General features: G+C 34.0%; 2 protein-coding genes across 2 annotated transcripts; both read left to right on the forward strand.

Moving 5' to 3' along the window:
- Positions 1-9,886: 9,886 nt before the first annotated feature.
- On the forward strand, positions 9,887-11,154 carry LOC139902743 (uncharacterized). Its single transcript, XM_071885345.1, has 7 exons — positions 9,887-9,952; positions 10,026-10,061; positions 10,148-10,221; positions 10,369-10,431; positions 10,518-10,643; positions 10,738-10,880; positions 10,956-11,154. The coding sequence occupies exons 1-6, from the start codon at positions 9,887-9,889 to the stop codon at positions 10,808-10,810; spliced, it is 438 nt and encodes a 145-aa protein (XP_071741446.1). The 3' UTR covers positions 10,811-10,880; positions 10,956-11,154.
- Positions 11,155-14,540: 3,386 nt separating this feature from the next.
- Positions 14,541-15,062, forward strand: LOC139902744 (uncharacterized). The gene has a single exon (XM_071885346.1). It carries the CDS (start codon positions 14,541-14,543, stop codon positions 15,060-15,062), a length of 522 nt encoding a protein of 173 aa, XP_071741447.1.
- Positions 15,063-15,580: the final 518 nt, after the last annotated feature.

A 15,580-nucleotide genomic window follows, 5' to 3' on the forward strand; every position in this document is an offset into this window, starting at 1 on the left:
ACCTTGCCTACATGAAAGAAAATACTTATAGAACCATTTCAAATGTGCAACAAAGTCGCAACAATTAACGAATTGCTTATCCATATAGAGCTGAAACTAATGTAACGAAGCAAATCATTGTTATATGGCAGTCAACTATGGCAGAATGAGGGTTTACAAAATAATTATTGAAAATACACAAATCAAATACTTGGATTTTATAATGGAATGGTTCATACCTAAATTTACAATTTAAGTCAACTAAATCCTTTGTAGTTTACAGATTTCAACTGAAAAATGTGAGGTTGGTAGAAATTAAAAGACGCTTCCACGTTAATGCACAAACACTGAAAATATTAAAATCGAAAAATCAATTCCGTCATTCACAACACCGCCTTCACTTGCAACACAAACAAATATACACACTTATACAACGAACAAAGAAATCAACACTAAAATCTGCTGGTGTGGAAGCTGTAGTTTTGGCGGCGTGTGGAGCTATCCGGTGACTGGAAACGGGGGTTTTTGCCACGACAGCGCTGCTGGCCACGATTGGAGATGGTGGTGATTAATTTGTGAGGAGGACTAAGGAGTGTGACAATGGATGCTAGGTTGTGATTACAGAACCCTCATTACGTATTTTAGAACAACGTGAAAAATGGGTGAAAAAGAAGAGGGTTTGTTTAACAAATTATGATTGAACCATCAAGATTATGATAGAGAGAGCCATTAGGGCTGTTGCGTTCAAGATGATGATTGTTACATCGATTCGTTGTAGATGATGATGATGATGATGATGATGATGATGATGATGAAACTGGGAGCATGGTGTTATACGATTGATATTTTATTTACAATCCGTTTACGATTGGAGGCATCGATGAAATACTCCTCAATACCCCGTGCGTGGTTCACTTATATGGGTATTTTAGGTAGTTTAAAATAATTTTATGATTTATTAGCTAATAATGAAATGATGGATGATGAATATGAGCCATTGGATTAAGGGGTAGGTTAAAGTAATTTTTTGATCTAACAGTTATAAAGATGTTTTAAAAAATATTTATTAGCTAATAAAAAACCTTTTTAATGTATAGTAGGATAGGATATAAACATCGTAACAATGTGATCTATTGTATTCCTTACCCATCAATCATATCGGTTGCAAAAGTGGATGTTGATTTTGTTAAATTCCCACAAGTTACTTTTACCGGGAGAATGAGAATGTTGTAAGTATAAACTTTAATTGCTCATAAATTAGTTCACTTGCATCGTATCTGACTATTGATAGCACTCCATACTTTTCATTTTAAATTTGGGTAGTTGAATAGATTTATAGGATTGACTTCTTAAGAAGGCAATGAAAAAAGGCAATAATAGTTCTTATGAGTTTGAATGAAAACTATACATGTTAAGACGAAAAGATGGAGGAACTAGTAAGGGACAAGCGGGGGCATCCGTCCCAGTGGATTCAAAATTTTTTGTGTAATAATTTTGTATTTTTAGTTTGTCCCAGTGATTTTTTTTTCCAAAAGTTTTATATTTTACCCTCAAATTCTTTATATTTTGCCCAAAAGTCTCGGTGTATTGCCCAAAAACCTCTATATTTTACCCAAAAACCCAGGGGCGGAAGTAGTAAGGGACAAGCGGGAGCATGCGCCCTAGGGATGGCGCCCGCGGGTAACGGGCACGGGTTCTATATACCCGCGACCCGCCCGTCGGGTTTCTTTTTTGCACGTTGAGACCCGTTACCCGCCCAAGGGTAAAACCTTTTCGCCCATGCCCGTGACCCACGAATACCCGTGACCCGCGGGTAACCCTCGGGTAATATTAATATACAACTTTTTATTAGAAAATTCAAATAATTTTATTAATTATAAAATCATATGTACAAGCTATGTATAATGACGTAAAAATTAACTTTTTTACTTGTATATAATATTATATATTTAATCATTATTCAAATACTAGTAATATAACTTTTAAATTTAATCAAAATTGTAGGTATTAATTAGTGGATATTAAGAAAAGTCTCATGTATTCACGGGTCGGGTTTTACCCGCAACGGGTAGTATATACCCGCGACCCGCCCGTGACCCATCGGCGGGTATAAATTTTTACCCGTACCCGTGCCCGCAGGTAAGATTTAATGATTTTACCCGCCCATCGCGGATCGGGTACCCGCGGGTCACGGGTTTTTTCTCGCCCATTGCCATCCCTATGCGCCCATAGTGGATTGGAATTTTTAGTGCAAATTTTGGATTTTTTTTATTTATTTTGCCCCAGTAGATTTTTTTTTTTTTTTTTGTCTAAAAGTCTTCATATTTTGCCCTCAAATTCTCCATATTTTGTCCAAAAGTCTCAGGATTTTGTCCAAAAACCTCCATATTTTACCCAAAACCTTCAAAATTTATCCACAAACATCCATATTTTGCCAAAAAAATTGCTACGCTTTTAATTTTTTTTTGCCCCCGGTAAAAAAAATTCTATTTCCGCCACTGAAAAAACCTCCATATTTTACTCAAAACCTTCCATATTTTGCCCAAAAAAATTGTTACGCTTTTAATTTTTTTTTTTTCACCCCCTGTAGAAAAAATTTCTGTATGAAACAATAAAAAACACACAATTTTTGGTTAGATTGCACAATTTTACACAAACACATAACCATTGCTTATCGTTAGGAGTCACTATCATTATCAGCGAGTGACAAGTGACAACCAGTAGGTCAAGTTCCTTTGAACTAGGTCGAGTTCCATCTGCCAGTGACAACCAGTAGGTCAAGTTCTTTTGAACCCACATTCATTTGATCCAACTTCTTTTTTAGTTCTCATTTTCAAAAGTGACTTCCGGGATCCCATTACTATAGGCATTTTCTCTTCCGTAACAACTGATAACTCTTTGTGCTCGGATTATGTTTAAAATCAAGACACATAGTATTCAATATTATGCCATTAGTCACTCGTTAGTCTGCCTTAGAAATAAACGCAAAAAAAATCATAGAAATCACGGTCTCGATTTATGGTATAGCTTATATGTCTCAATGGCAACTGACACCTTTGAGGAAAAAGCATTCAATCCATGGTTTTTGATCGATGTTATAGCTAATATGAGCAACTTTCCTCATACCGTGACAATTTTTTCTTGGTCTATAACATAACAGCTTCACAAGGGGAAAAAAAACGCCTTTCCATATGCAACTAATCAAGACTATGATACTCACTCGTAAATTCAGAGGGCTTATCTCAAAACGCCATTTAGCCTCACTGCAACTCATAGTCTCCTATACGTGCTTGTTGGTCATGAGTTCATCGTGTACCCAAAGTAGGGTGTCTTCAAGGTTGTTTATTAATATCAGCTTGCTACTTGACGCCTTCAAATATGATATCCTGAACTTACAACTAAACCAGCGTACTTTATACTACATTTTTCTAATAAACAAACCTAATTTATGATCACAATTCACACACACACACACACATTACTAAATGCAACAACATGCAGAATCACATACACGTACATCATCCAATATCCGTAGAACTAAGCACAATTGAATTGAAAAAGAGATAAAAGAAAGTCTTGCATTACAATCAATTCCACGGAAACAACTTCTTGGGGGCAAGGATCATCACGAATAGCAGCATGGACCTTTTTGTAAAGCTCTTCAAGGCTATCTGGTTCAACCTCAGTCTTGATGCAGTTAGAAGACTGTGACTGGTACTTCTCTGGTTCATCTTCGATCAACATCTGTATCATTCAAGAAAAAATAATAACGATGACTATTACAGTATAAAAAGGGAAATCGTTTTCCAAAAGAAAACGAATTCAACAAGAGATACAAGAGACAAAACACCAATGAGGCTCGTACCTAGAAAGCGGCTAATAAATGAGACTATCTATACCGAGCCTCACCTAACCTAATTCAAACCAAACCCAATTACAAACATAAGTGACACACTACGAAACCAAAAGAAAACTACAAAACATGAAACCGATAGAAGTGACACACTATCTATGACCCATTCAATCCTTTCAATCTATTTTGTCTGTTCACATTCTTTTTTTTCTATAATTAGCCCCTCTGAGATAAACTAGTGAAAGGCACTCGTGTTGCGTCGGGATGACTCGCGTCATCAATAGTTGTACATATACCTGCAGTTGAGTTCCGCCAGGGTGTAGTTAATAAATAAAAGCGTCTTACCAAAAGTATACAATTGATTAATTACAGGTGGTACTTATATAACAATATTGTTGATCAAAAGCGTAGAGTCGTAGACTAAACCTGTTCAGGGTAAATATGTTGCTGCAGTTACTTTCCTCCACATCATTATTTCTTTTTCTTGGAGGATCTGGTTTCTTCATCTGACATCGAAATCGTTAGTGTTTCACGAATAGAAAGCTAACCCTTTTTTTACCTGGTGATGGGTATAAGACTCTCTGTTGTTCATTGTCCGAGAGTGTTTTTTCGTTGTTAATCGTTCAGCTTTGTTCAGATGGTGTTGTTAAATCGGTTGGACCTGCAGTTTATGACTGTAGATTGCCAAAGGGGTTGGACCTACTCCCAAAAAAACATAAAACAAAACATAGAAACAGAGGCAGCCATTTGCCAACAGAGGCAGGTGATCGCTTACATACGATACCTACCCAATATATATAAAAATAAATCATACACAAAGACAAAACAACTCAATCATATTGTATTTGAACATGCTAAATTAGCTCCACATATGAACTTATCAATATAAGTTTACAGAAACAATCAATATATCGGATTTGATTAGAGATATCAAGGTATTATTATTATACCGTTAAGAAGGTCGTAAGCGTTTCTATACACTTTAAGCGACTGTTGACCCATTTGACTAACCCAAAACAACCTATTTCAATCCATGATTCATACAACATAATGGTAACGAATCATTACCGTGGTGTACAACATAGCGAGTTTGGCGAGAACTCGGCGATAACTCGGATTCAGAAGTTTGGCGAGTTCTCGTTTATGAATCGGCAAAAAAATCGGTCAACGACCGATTTCTCGGACTTCTCGGTCAACTTCTCGGTTCAATATCCGATTTTATTGAATTTCTCGGTCAAATCTCAGTCAAAGCCTAATATTTATACATACATACATACATACATACATACATACATACATACATACATACATACATACATACATACATACATACATACATACATACATACATACATACATACATACATACATACATACATACATACATATATATATATATATATATTAAAATTCAACGAAAGTCAACAGCCGAGCTCCCGAATTCTCCCCGAGTTCTCCGAGAACTCCTAAAAATTGTCCCCGAGAACTCCACGAGTTCCGAGTTCTTCAACCTTGCATACACAACCCGTCAATGTAAATATATTTAAAAATAAAAAATAAAAACAGTTGTGTACCTTTGTGCTCAAGTTGAACAGAGTGAAGTTGTTACGCGTTGCTGCGGTGAAGTGGTGGTTGCGCGTTGCTGCGGTGAATTACGTTCACTGTCTATATACCTTAAACACGATTCGTTTATAAGGGGGATTATAAAAGGGTTACCAAAAGTTTATTCCTTCATTTGAATGATGATGGCTGCAGCTTGTTCTGGTAAGAGACGACCCATTTCTTGTCTATTGCAAGACCAGCTCCGAAAACTCTTTTTCAAAAACCTTATCATACATTAAACATCATCAGTGTATGGCGTTTGCTGCTATGTCCACAACTCCACATATAGAACTACACATAGATCATAAGACATAAGCTGCATAAACTTCAACATATATAAATCCAAAGAGTATAATAGTGACAACTAACATTTATAAATAACTTTATTAAATATTTGATGACTGTTGAAATCAGTCTGTAATATGAGAGCGTCACATGGTTGGGCAATGATGGTAGTTCATGGTTCTTTAAATTCATATAGGATAGTTGCACATTAAACAATCGTCTACCATTAAGCAGTCACCATAAGAAGCAGTATGCAAAACACAAATGGTATTTGCCTAATTGAAACATTTAAAATAGGAAACATTTTATGAAGGCTTACAATATAAGGCGTGTAGACGAAACTTCAACATTCAACCCGGTTGAGTCATGTAAGTATGTGGCAGCTGTACAAGTCCCACGATAGTAGTCTAAGGTGTGCTACACATTCGGTTACAACACATTAACATGTTCAAGTACAGATTCACAACACATTTATCAATTAGACAACCAAAAACCTCTAAAAAACTCTACAACAGTTAACCCTTCTATGTGCAAATGAAATAACAACTTACATAATCACATTTTCCAACTTCTTACACTAATTTAGCAAATTAATGATTCCATAGCCAATTTCTGATTCTCTTTCACAAACTTATTTACAGCTAGTGCATTCAAGCTTGATTCAGCATACATATATTTCAGAGAAAGAAACAAAACGTAATAAGTACCATCATGAATAAAAACCAACAAAGAGAAGTTATTTATAGTCTCTTTTTATGTCAAGTCGCTAAATTAATCTAAACTTCAAAAAACACTGCTCTGTTCCAACAAATATTTTAAGCTAAGCAAAAAATAAAAAATCGTATTTAGCTTGAACATGTTATGGTGGTAGGGTAGCATAAGTTACAAATTTTGTTACACTTATCAACAGACAACATAAAGAAATCCCATTAAAACTCGAAATCGTATATTAGGTCGAATGCAATAATACACTGTTCCGGTGACAGCACAGTAACAGTAATATAGAAAATAAACCTAACAAATCTGAAAACGGCTAAATCAAAACAAACGAACAATTTGAAACCCAAACCTTGGTATCGCCAGTAACGATTCAAATCGTTCCAATTCGTGCAAAGAAGAAACGAAACCCTAAAATTTCGTAGGCACGTGGGTTGTAAGAGCAATTTGGATGTGGAGATATGGAGATGGAGGGATAATCATCCTTTATCTTTTAGGTAAAAGGGGGAATATAACCCAAATAAACCGTCCTATAAAGTATACCCCTTTGATATGATTGGGTATACTTGGTGTAATGTAGACTTTGTCGAGTAGCTAGTGGTAAAAAATAGACTAAATGAGTGTGTATCAGAGCAACAATTTATCAAAACGCATAAACAGTCAATCAATCAGTGTAGTAACATTCGGCTTTTTGCCCAATTGTTTGTTGGTTTGAGTTGATACAAAAAGTGGATCTCAAACTGTATACATATATCTATTATCTGTATCTCAAATATGACAATAACACACAATATACATAACTGTTTATATACTAGGACGGACAAGGTCACAAAGTTAACATCAATTTCCTAGATTCAAAGTACCCAAGGGTCTGAATTGCTATCACCAAGCAAGATCTTTTCCTACCAGTCTGAGATTCACTAGACTCCAAGTTCTTAGCTTTTATACTAAGTTTCTTTTATATGGCCATGATAATGAAATCGATGATTTGTTCAGGGTAGGTGGACCAGGAGGGATAGATAAGAAACGCCAATTGAATTGATCCAGAGTAGAAATTACCTTAATTAAAATTACATGTATAATCAAGTTTATTCGCACTCTAGAAACGGAATCCAACTGTTGTAAAAAATAGTAACCAAACCAAACCTTAAACGTAAATAGAACAAAGTATAATATAATAAACCTTATCAAGAACATCCATCTTAGTTAGTGTGCTTCTTGAATCCATATTTTTGAATCGAGATTGTATTCATTGATAACATGAATCGATCTCCATTTAAAACTTAGAATCGTGCTTCTTGAATACCTAAATTATATCCTTTAATTGATCTCCGTCCCTGTATGTGTTGATATAATGAAAAGGGGGGGTTGGTAGCCCGTGTTTTTACCCTAATTAGAGGATAAAAAAATAATAATCAATGGTACTTATTGTATACTGTATTAGATTAAAAAGGGTAATTTTGATAGTTAGGGTGCGTTTGATAAAACTGAATGATTTAGTGCTGAATGATTCAGAATCTGAATGGTCCAAAGCCTCTGAATAAGGTTTGCTCTGAATGAAAATAAGCTGTTTGATAATCATTTAGAATGAGCGATGTAAACTGACTAACTACCCTATTAATGTGTGACATGAATAAAAAATTTAATATACTTGTTAGTTTGGTGATCAGGATATGATTTGAGGAGAATATTATAGATAATTTAGGCTCTTAATGGTTAAGAGATTGTTTCATCTCTGAATGGTTCAGAGCTGAATTCTGAACCATTCAGCATTATATGTCATTCAGAGGTTAGAAACAAACGCACTGAATGCTGAATAGTTCAACATTCAGTGCTGAACCATTCCATTAAGAGGCAAACAAACGCACTCTTAGATTTAGAGGGTACAGGGTAGTGTAATTTGTTCCAATAAACTACACTATATTACTTTTAAATTTTATTAATTATTCTATTTAGATTTGTTTAATGTATAAAGTCAAGTGAAGGGAAGTGAAAGAGAAGCACAACTACTATATTATTATTAAGGTATAGCCTTTTTTGGCTCGAATTTCCCTTTTTTTGCTCGAATTTCAGTTATTTTTGAGCTCTCAGGGTTCTCACACAATTTTTTTTTTCATTTGATCCCTCTACTATATATATATACGATATTTACATAAACAATACACATACAATTACATAGAAATACACTGATGACTTAAACTATAAACATGAGAATGACCCAAGCTACAAATTCAACCCGGATCCCGATTATTAACATGAAGAAAGCTTAAGGAGCTTGGGTGAAGAAGTCATTGATGCCAATCAAGCAATTTGTGTCTTGAACGATTAGTAATCCATTCAAAAGTTTTTACTTGAATCTCACATATAACTTTTGAAGATGCCCAACTATCATTATAGAAAACTTTTTGATTTCTATTTTTCCATAAAAGATATCCCGACACCCACTCGACCGCTTGCCATACTTTCTTGAGAGCCCCGATATCCCAATGTTGCGATTACCAGTGAACAAGTTATCGATACTTGAACACGTTGGAAAGGCTATACCCTACCATTTGTATACACCCAAGTACCCAACCACACTTCGTTTGCAAATTTACACGAAATTAAGGCATGATCGACTGACTTCACAACATCCTTACACATAGGACAAAGTAACGAGTCACGATCGATCCCCCTTTATCTAACTCAACCCTGTCCGGAATTCTGTTTCTCAAGACTCTCCATATGAATATACCAATTTTCTGCGGAAGTAAATTATTTATAAGTGTCTCGACACAAAAATGAGTACCTGAAAGACATTGCTCGTCAATTTTTCTAGCAATTATTTTGGAGCAGTAGTCTTCTTTACTAGTAAGTTTGCAGCACCACGAACTAAGACTTTCACTGATTTTTGCGTTGCCTTCGATTCTTGAAATTAGAAGTGATAATTCGCCTAGCAATCTGCCCGATAAAGGTCTTGACCAGTGCGATGAACTCAACCCTGTCTTTGATTGAAGGGGCTGCCTCGTTGTCGAGTCTGAATAACCTTGGAAACGCCTCCTTTAGCCGTGAATCCCCAACCCATAGATCCTCCCAAAAAAGTATATCTCGACCGTCGTCAATCTTTCTCTCAAAAAGTGATTCTATATTTATGTCAATCTTGAGCAGCTCATTACCAATCTTCACTATATTGCTCCAAGCTGAAGAATGCTTAAGAGAAGAATTATTAGAACCAACAATCCCCAACCCCCCCATCCCTCCCGTAAATGCTTCTAATAACATTGGACCAAAGAGAATTATTTTCGACTCTAAAACGCCACCACCATTTAATTAAGAGTGCCAAGTTTTTAGATTTTAACGACCCAATAATTAAATTATTAATTATTGGTATTGATATTATTATTATTTTATATTATATTTTATTTTTATATATATGGCAAAAATTTAACAAAACTTCTATAAACAGTAGTGATGACGGAGCAAGATCGAGAAATGTTGATAGAGCAAAACAGAAGTCTCAACTTTTGGGATCGAAGGGTAATGTCTTTAATTTTTTGACAGAAAACATTTTCATTTGTTTTCCTATCTTAACAATAAATTTTGTAAACAGATTCATCTACATCTTCAGCAGCTAGGCGCTCCAGAGGTTGAAATTTTAGATCATTTGTTTGACAGTAAAAACTTTCAATTCGTTTTTCTTCGTATATTAACAATAAATTTGTAAATATATAGCTCAATCAATTTCTTCAGCAGGAAGACCCTCTCTTAGATCGTTTCTTTCAAGGGTCTGATAACAATCAACATAGGTAAGTTTTTTTTTTTTTTTTTTTTTTTTTTTTTTTTTTTTTTTTTTTTAAGAAAAACTAAACTAATTTTTCATGTTATATATTTTTTAATGTGATATATGTTCATGTTGACATAATATTAAAAAATTTTTGTAATTCTTTGTAAAGGTTAGTGAGTGCCATGTTGTGGCTGTTGGAGTCTTCTCCATACTATCTTGGAGATGATTTAAGGTTCTCTATTGTAAAAAAAAATAAAAAATAAATAAAAATACATGGGCTATTTAAAGTTGATTTTGGATTTACCAATTTAATAACAGGGTCAACCACTTAATCACACAACCTTATTTGCAAATTAGAGAGTGTACGTTTGAAGAATTCAAAGATGATATCAACAATAACATCGGATACAAGATGCCAACGAGGAATTGGGGAAGGTCGGCCAGGTTATAAAAAAGTTACCTTTTCTACCCTACTGCAATAATATTTTTGTTCTTTTTAATACAAAAAATATACATATACATTATTGAATTTTTGTAGGAATGGAAGAAGGAAATGGCGTATGATAAGTCGTCGGAACATCACTTCTTTGGGGATTTGCTTGATAGTTTAAACATAATTTCAAAAAACACTGAAATTAAAATATACAAATATGATCCCCAAAATGATCCGGATAACACTGAGTACGTAAAGTATTACTTTTCTTTCTTAAGTACATTTATATTCTACTATTGTACTAATTATGTGTATTTTTGTAGTTATTATGGTGCATACTACTATTTTGTAGCCGGGACGACTTTAGTTTTCTTTGCGATGGTGGAAGAGAAAAGAGCTTGAAGAATGGACATGAAAACTAATGAATCCAAGAGGACGGTGACAGTATGTGGAATCGTTTATTTTTCAAATAATGTTGGAAAGCTTAAACTGATACTCCGTATGTGACTGTGTTAAGATTGCTTTGGAACATTTATTTTGATTGTTCATGGTTTTTTTAGAGCATGAGAAAATGGGTTTTAACAAAAACTTAAACATACTTATGTTGGTTCTAGGTTTGGTTATATTAATGATACGCACTCGTATCCGAATTAAGCCCTAATTACAAGTAATCAAGTACTTCGACGGTTCGCGCCCAACGGTAAGCCCGATGAATAAGGCACAAACACTTGTGTTCGGCAAGACCAGTAATAACTGGCAAGCAGTGCCGTGAAGGTCCATCCATCCATCTATGTATATTTGCCCTAATTACACGATATAACTCTATCATCTAATCCTTTACGTAAAATTTGATAGAGTTCACAATCACTTGCTAGCCACCCCCGGTGACATCCGTTGGGTTTGCACGCATTATCGGAGTGCTACCAAGCAATCCCCCACAAATACACCCCAAAGCACTCGTCATTAAGCTAATAACTAGTTTATGCACGATCACATATAAAGCTGTATACGAGTAAGAAAGATCACTGTTGGTATGTCTTTGAAAAATTGTCTCGGAGGATAACTGGTTTTGCTTCTTTGCATTTATGAGTTGTACGTACTACATGCATTAATTGTTGTATATCAAGAAAGATCACAACTTGGAGATGACACTTGGTTTGGTGTCATTGCATTTAAGGATTGGACTACATACATTTTTAATCGTATATCTAGAAAGATTGCTGCTTGAACTTATTTTAAAAGCTTAAACTGATAATTTTAGCCGAACATTGTAAAGGTCGATAGTTGGGCGCGACCTTGTTGGGGCTAATCAGCCAAGTCGGAAACTAGTGGGGACAAGTCGGGTATTGACCAACTTTGATTATATTTGACCAATCTTGACCTAATGAAGACGACTTTGATCGTCTACGTTGGACTAGTTGGTTATTAATGCCCAAGACACAACTTATGTTTACACTACTAATAACATATGAACCTATAGGGTCACACACAAAGAGCAATTATATACCAAGTATATATTTAAATGTGATTTAAATATAATCAACCATAATTTATATGACAACATTATTATTTGGATGAAATAATTATGTGTAGTGAAGTATCAATATATATGCACATAGTCTAGTAATGTTGCATGTAACATTTAAGATTGTGTTATATTTGTTTGACAAATATATATATGACAAATGTATGGATTAAATTAATGATGTGGATCATATCATGAACACCTTTACACACCATCTTTGCATAATGGAGATGGTGGAAGAATAATTATAATCTAATGCCATCATCTTGTCTACCTTTATTTTTGTTAGCTTTTACTTTATGTATTTTAAGTGTAAGTGCACTTATTAAAATAAGTAAAACTAACATACATTTGGAATATATACATATACTTGCACTTTAAAAAGAATTGGTACGTACATTCACAATGAAATAAAAAGGGTTTCCATGTGCTTTCATTTCTTACATGAAAATAACTTCTAAGCAAGTCTTTTAGTAAGTAAAAGATTTAGGAGTTAAAGTTAAGTCTTAAAAGGTTGAGAAGGACTAGCATCCATTTGGTATTGGAACTTTGCTCAAGTGTGGATTACCGATAGAGGGAGGCTACTTTGGTTCCTACATCCTTAGCATCCATAACTTCTAAAGTTCAAAGTCTTCAAAGGTTGTAGTCTTTAAACTCACTATTTATTATTTAGTTTTCTTAACAACATGCAATTGGATCCTTGGTGGGGAGTTTTTGAAAGGTTTAAAAATTGTTGTACGCGCTTCCGCTGCTAAATAGTTTTATGAAAAATCATACAAACCTCTTCAGTGGTACAAGAGCCGCTTTTGCATGTGTTAAGAAACTTATGTTATATACAATAAGAACTTGTTCTTATTATTAGAAATGAACAACTTTTTTTTCTAAAAAGAAAAAGTTGTAGATTTCTAAAATGCAACTTAGTTATTTTATTTGCTACAACCATTCTTTTTACATGCATGTATGGTTATAGAAGTTGCTATATATATACTAGTTGATATATTAAGTTGCATGGTGCATAGAAAGCCTTTAGACCATTTTGTGATGTTTGGTTGTGTTGAAATTCGATTGGGTTGTAAATTATTCTTTCATTTATAATGGTTTGTAATAATTTTATTTTTCATGTTTTGTTTAATTTTGAGATGTAAAAGTCTTAGTGTAGACTTGTATATTTTATCTATAAAAATGTAACAAGACATGAAGAAAATTCAAGATGGAGTTCTAAGCAATTTTGGAGCCATTTGCAACACCAAATGCTGACTAGGCAAGTGGGAGCTTCAAGACATCACAATGGAGCATGGATATTTGTTATGTCCTTAGATTGACCCGGTCCCTTCGTTTGGCTCACGAAAACCGATTAGGAAAAGGCTTGGCTATGCACCTATTAATTGTTGTGTTTATGTTTGTATGTTGCATGTTTGAATATAGGATATTTGCATGCTAGAAAATAATTTTTTTAACAAATCAAACGCAAATAAGAGTTTGGTAAATTTATATATAATTTTGAAAATGGTTTTTCGTAAAAGTATAAAATGAGTTTTAATAAAAAATAGTTTTTACATAAAGCTCAAAGTTAACATTAAAATTATGAATTTTAATAATTTATGAATTTAATAAATTTAAACCAAACTCTTGTATAAAGTTTTAAATAAAATGAGTTTTATTAGAAACTAAAATTGGTCTTAAGTTAGCGCGCTCAATATATACATATTAATATAGGATATTAGTTTAAAATTGGACACGCCGTGAGTGACTAAAATAGAGATTCTATAAACTCAAGACCAACATATAAAATATGATTTTATCTAAAGTATACGTATAATATATTATTGAATGCATGCAACAATTATTATACGAAATGCTTTGTCATATTGAAATAATACAAAACACAAAATTCCTTTTAAAATGTAAGTTTATGCCATCCTTTTTAAGACACTCGCTTGTCATTTGTACGTCGTTGTGGAGAGAGCATCAGCCAACCACCACGATCGTCTTGAGATTACCGAGATGGTGTTTCGCGATTCCCATGACAGTCTTGGGCCAAACACCATAAGTTTTAAATAAGACAACTTAATTGGTGCTTCTTGTGGAGAGAGCATCAGCCAAACACAAGATGCCCAAGGCATAGATGGGATTAAACATACCAGTTGACAATTGTTGTTAAGGATCCCATTAAAATATAGAAATTTTATTAGACTTGCAATTGGTAATCGCTACCTACCTTGTTAATTTAAACTTAGTGGAGAGAGCATCAGCCAACCACTCAAGGTTAAATGTAACTTGAATTCTAGCCTTTAACAAATTAATTTTTTTAAGAAAGTTAGGGTAATCAATTATTAAAGGATCAAATATTAAAATAACTAAAAGAACTTTGTTAATTTTGTAGATGTCACCCAATGCAACTACACCCGTTCACCACCTTTCTCAAAGATCTGTTTTAGAGAAGAAAAAACTCAATGATACGAACTTCTTAGACTGGTATCATAATTTGAGAATTGTGCTCAAAGTCGAAAAGGAGTCGTATATACTTGATAGACCCGTTCCCGAGGAACCCCCTGCTAATGCCACTAAGAGCATCCGAGATGCTTGGACTAAGCACACGGATGACTCCACAGAGGTAGCTTGCCTCATGTTAGCCACCATGATTCCAGACTTGCAAAAGGATCTGGAACATCATGATGCCTTTGAGATGCTTAAGCAGCTAAAGGAAATGTTCCAGCAACAAGCTAGGCAACAACGCTTTGAAACTGTTAGAGCGTTACACGCATGCAAGATGAAAGAGGGGACATCTGTAAGCTCTTATGTTCTAAAAATGAAGAGCTACATAGATCAGCTTGAGAGACTTGGATCTTCCATTGGTCCTGAGTTGGCAATAGACTTGATCCTCAACTCACTACCAAAGTTGTAGTGACCCGAACTTTTCCATATTTATATATATTAAATAAAATTGTTATTTACATGATTAAGTATTTCCAACATGTTAAGCAATCAAACTTGTTAAGACTTGATTAATTGAAATAGGTTTCATATAGACAATTGACCACCCAAGTTGACCGGTGATTCACGAACGTTAAAACTTGTAAAAACTATATGATGACATATATATGATTATATATATAGTTAACATGATATTATGATAAGTATGTATCTCATTAGGTATTTTACTAATGAGTTATATTCATAAAATTGAGTTTATTGAATTAAGAAACTCGAAACGATATATATAACGATTATCGTTATAACAACGTCTTACTAAATACATATGAATCATATTAAGATATTGATACACTATGTTTAATCATGATAAATGATAAGTAAACATGTCATTAAGTGTATTAACAATGAACTACATATGTAAAAACAAGACTACTAACTTAATGATTTCGAAACGAGACATATATGTAACGATTATCATTGTAACAACAT

This window comes from Rutidosis leptorrhynchoides, chromosome 3, assembly GCF_046630445.1.
Source record: "Rutidosis leptorrhynchoides isolate AG116_Rl617_1_P2 chromosome 3, CSIRO_AGI_Rlap_v1, whole genome shotgun sequence".
In the NCBI taxonomy this organism is placed as follows: Eukaryota; Viridiplantae; Streptophyta; class Magnoliopsida; order Asterales; family Asteraceae; genus Rutidosis; species Rutidosis leptorrhynchoides.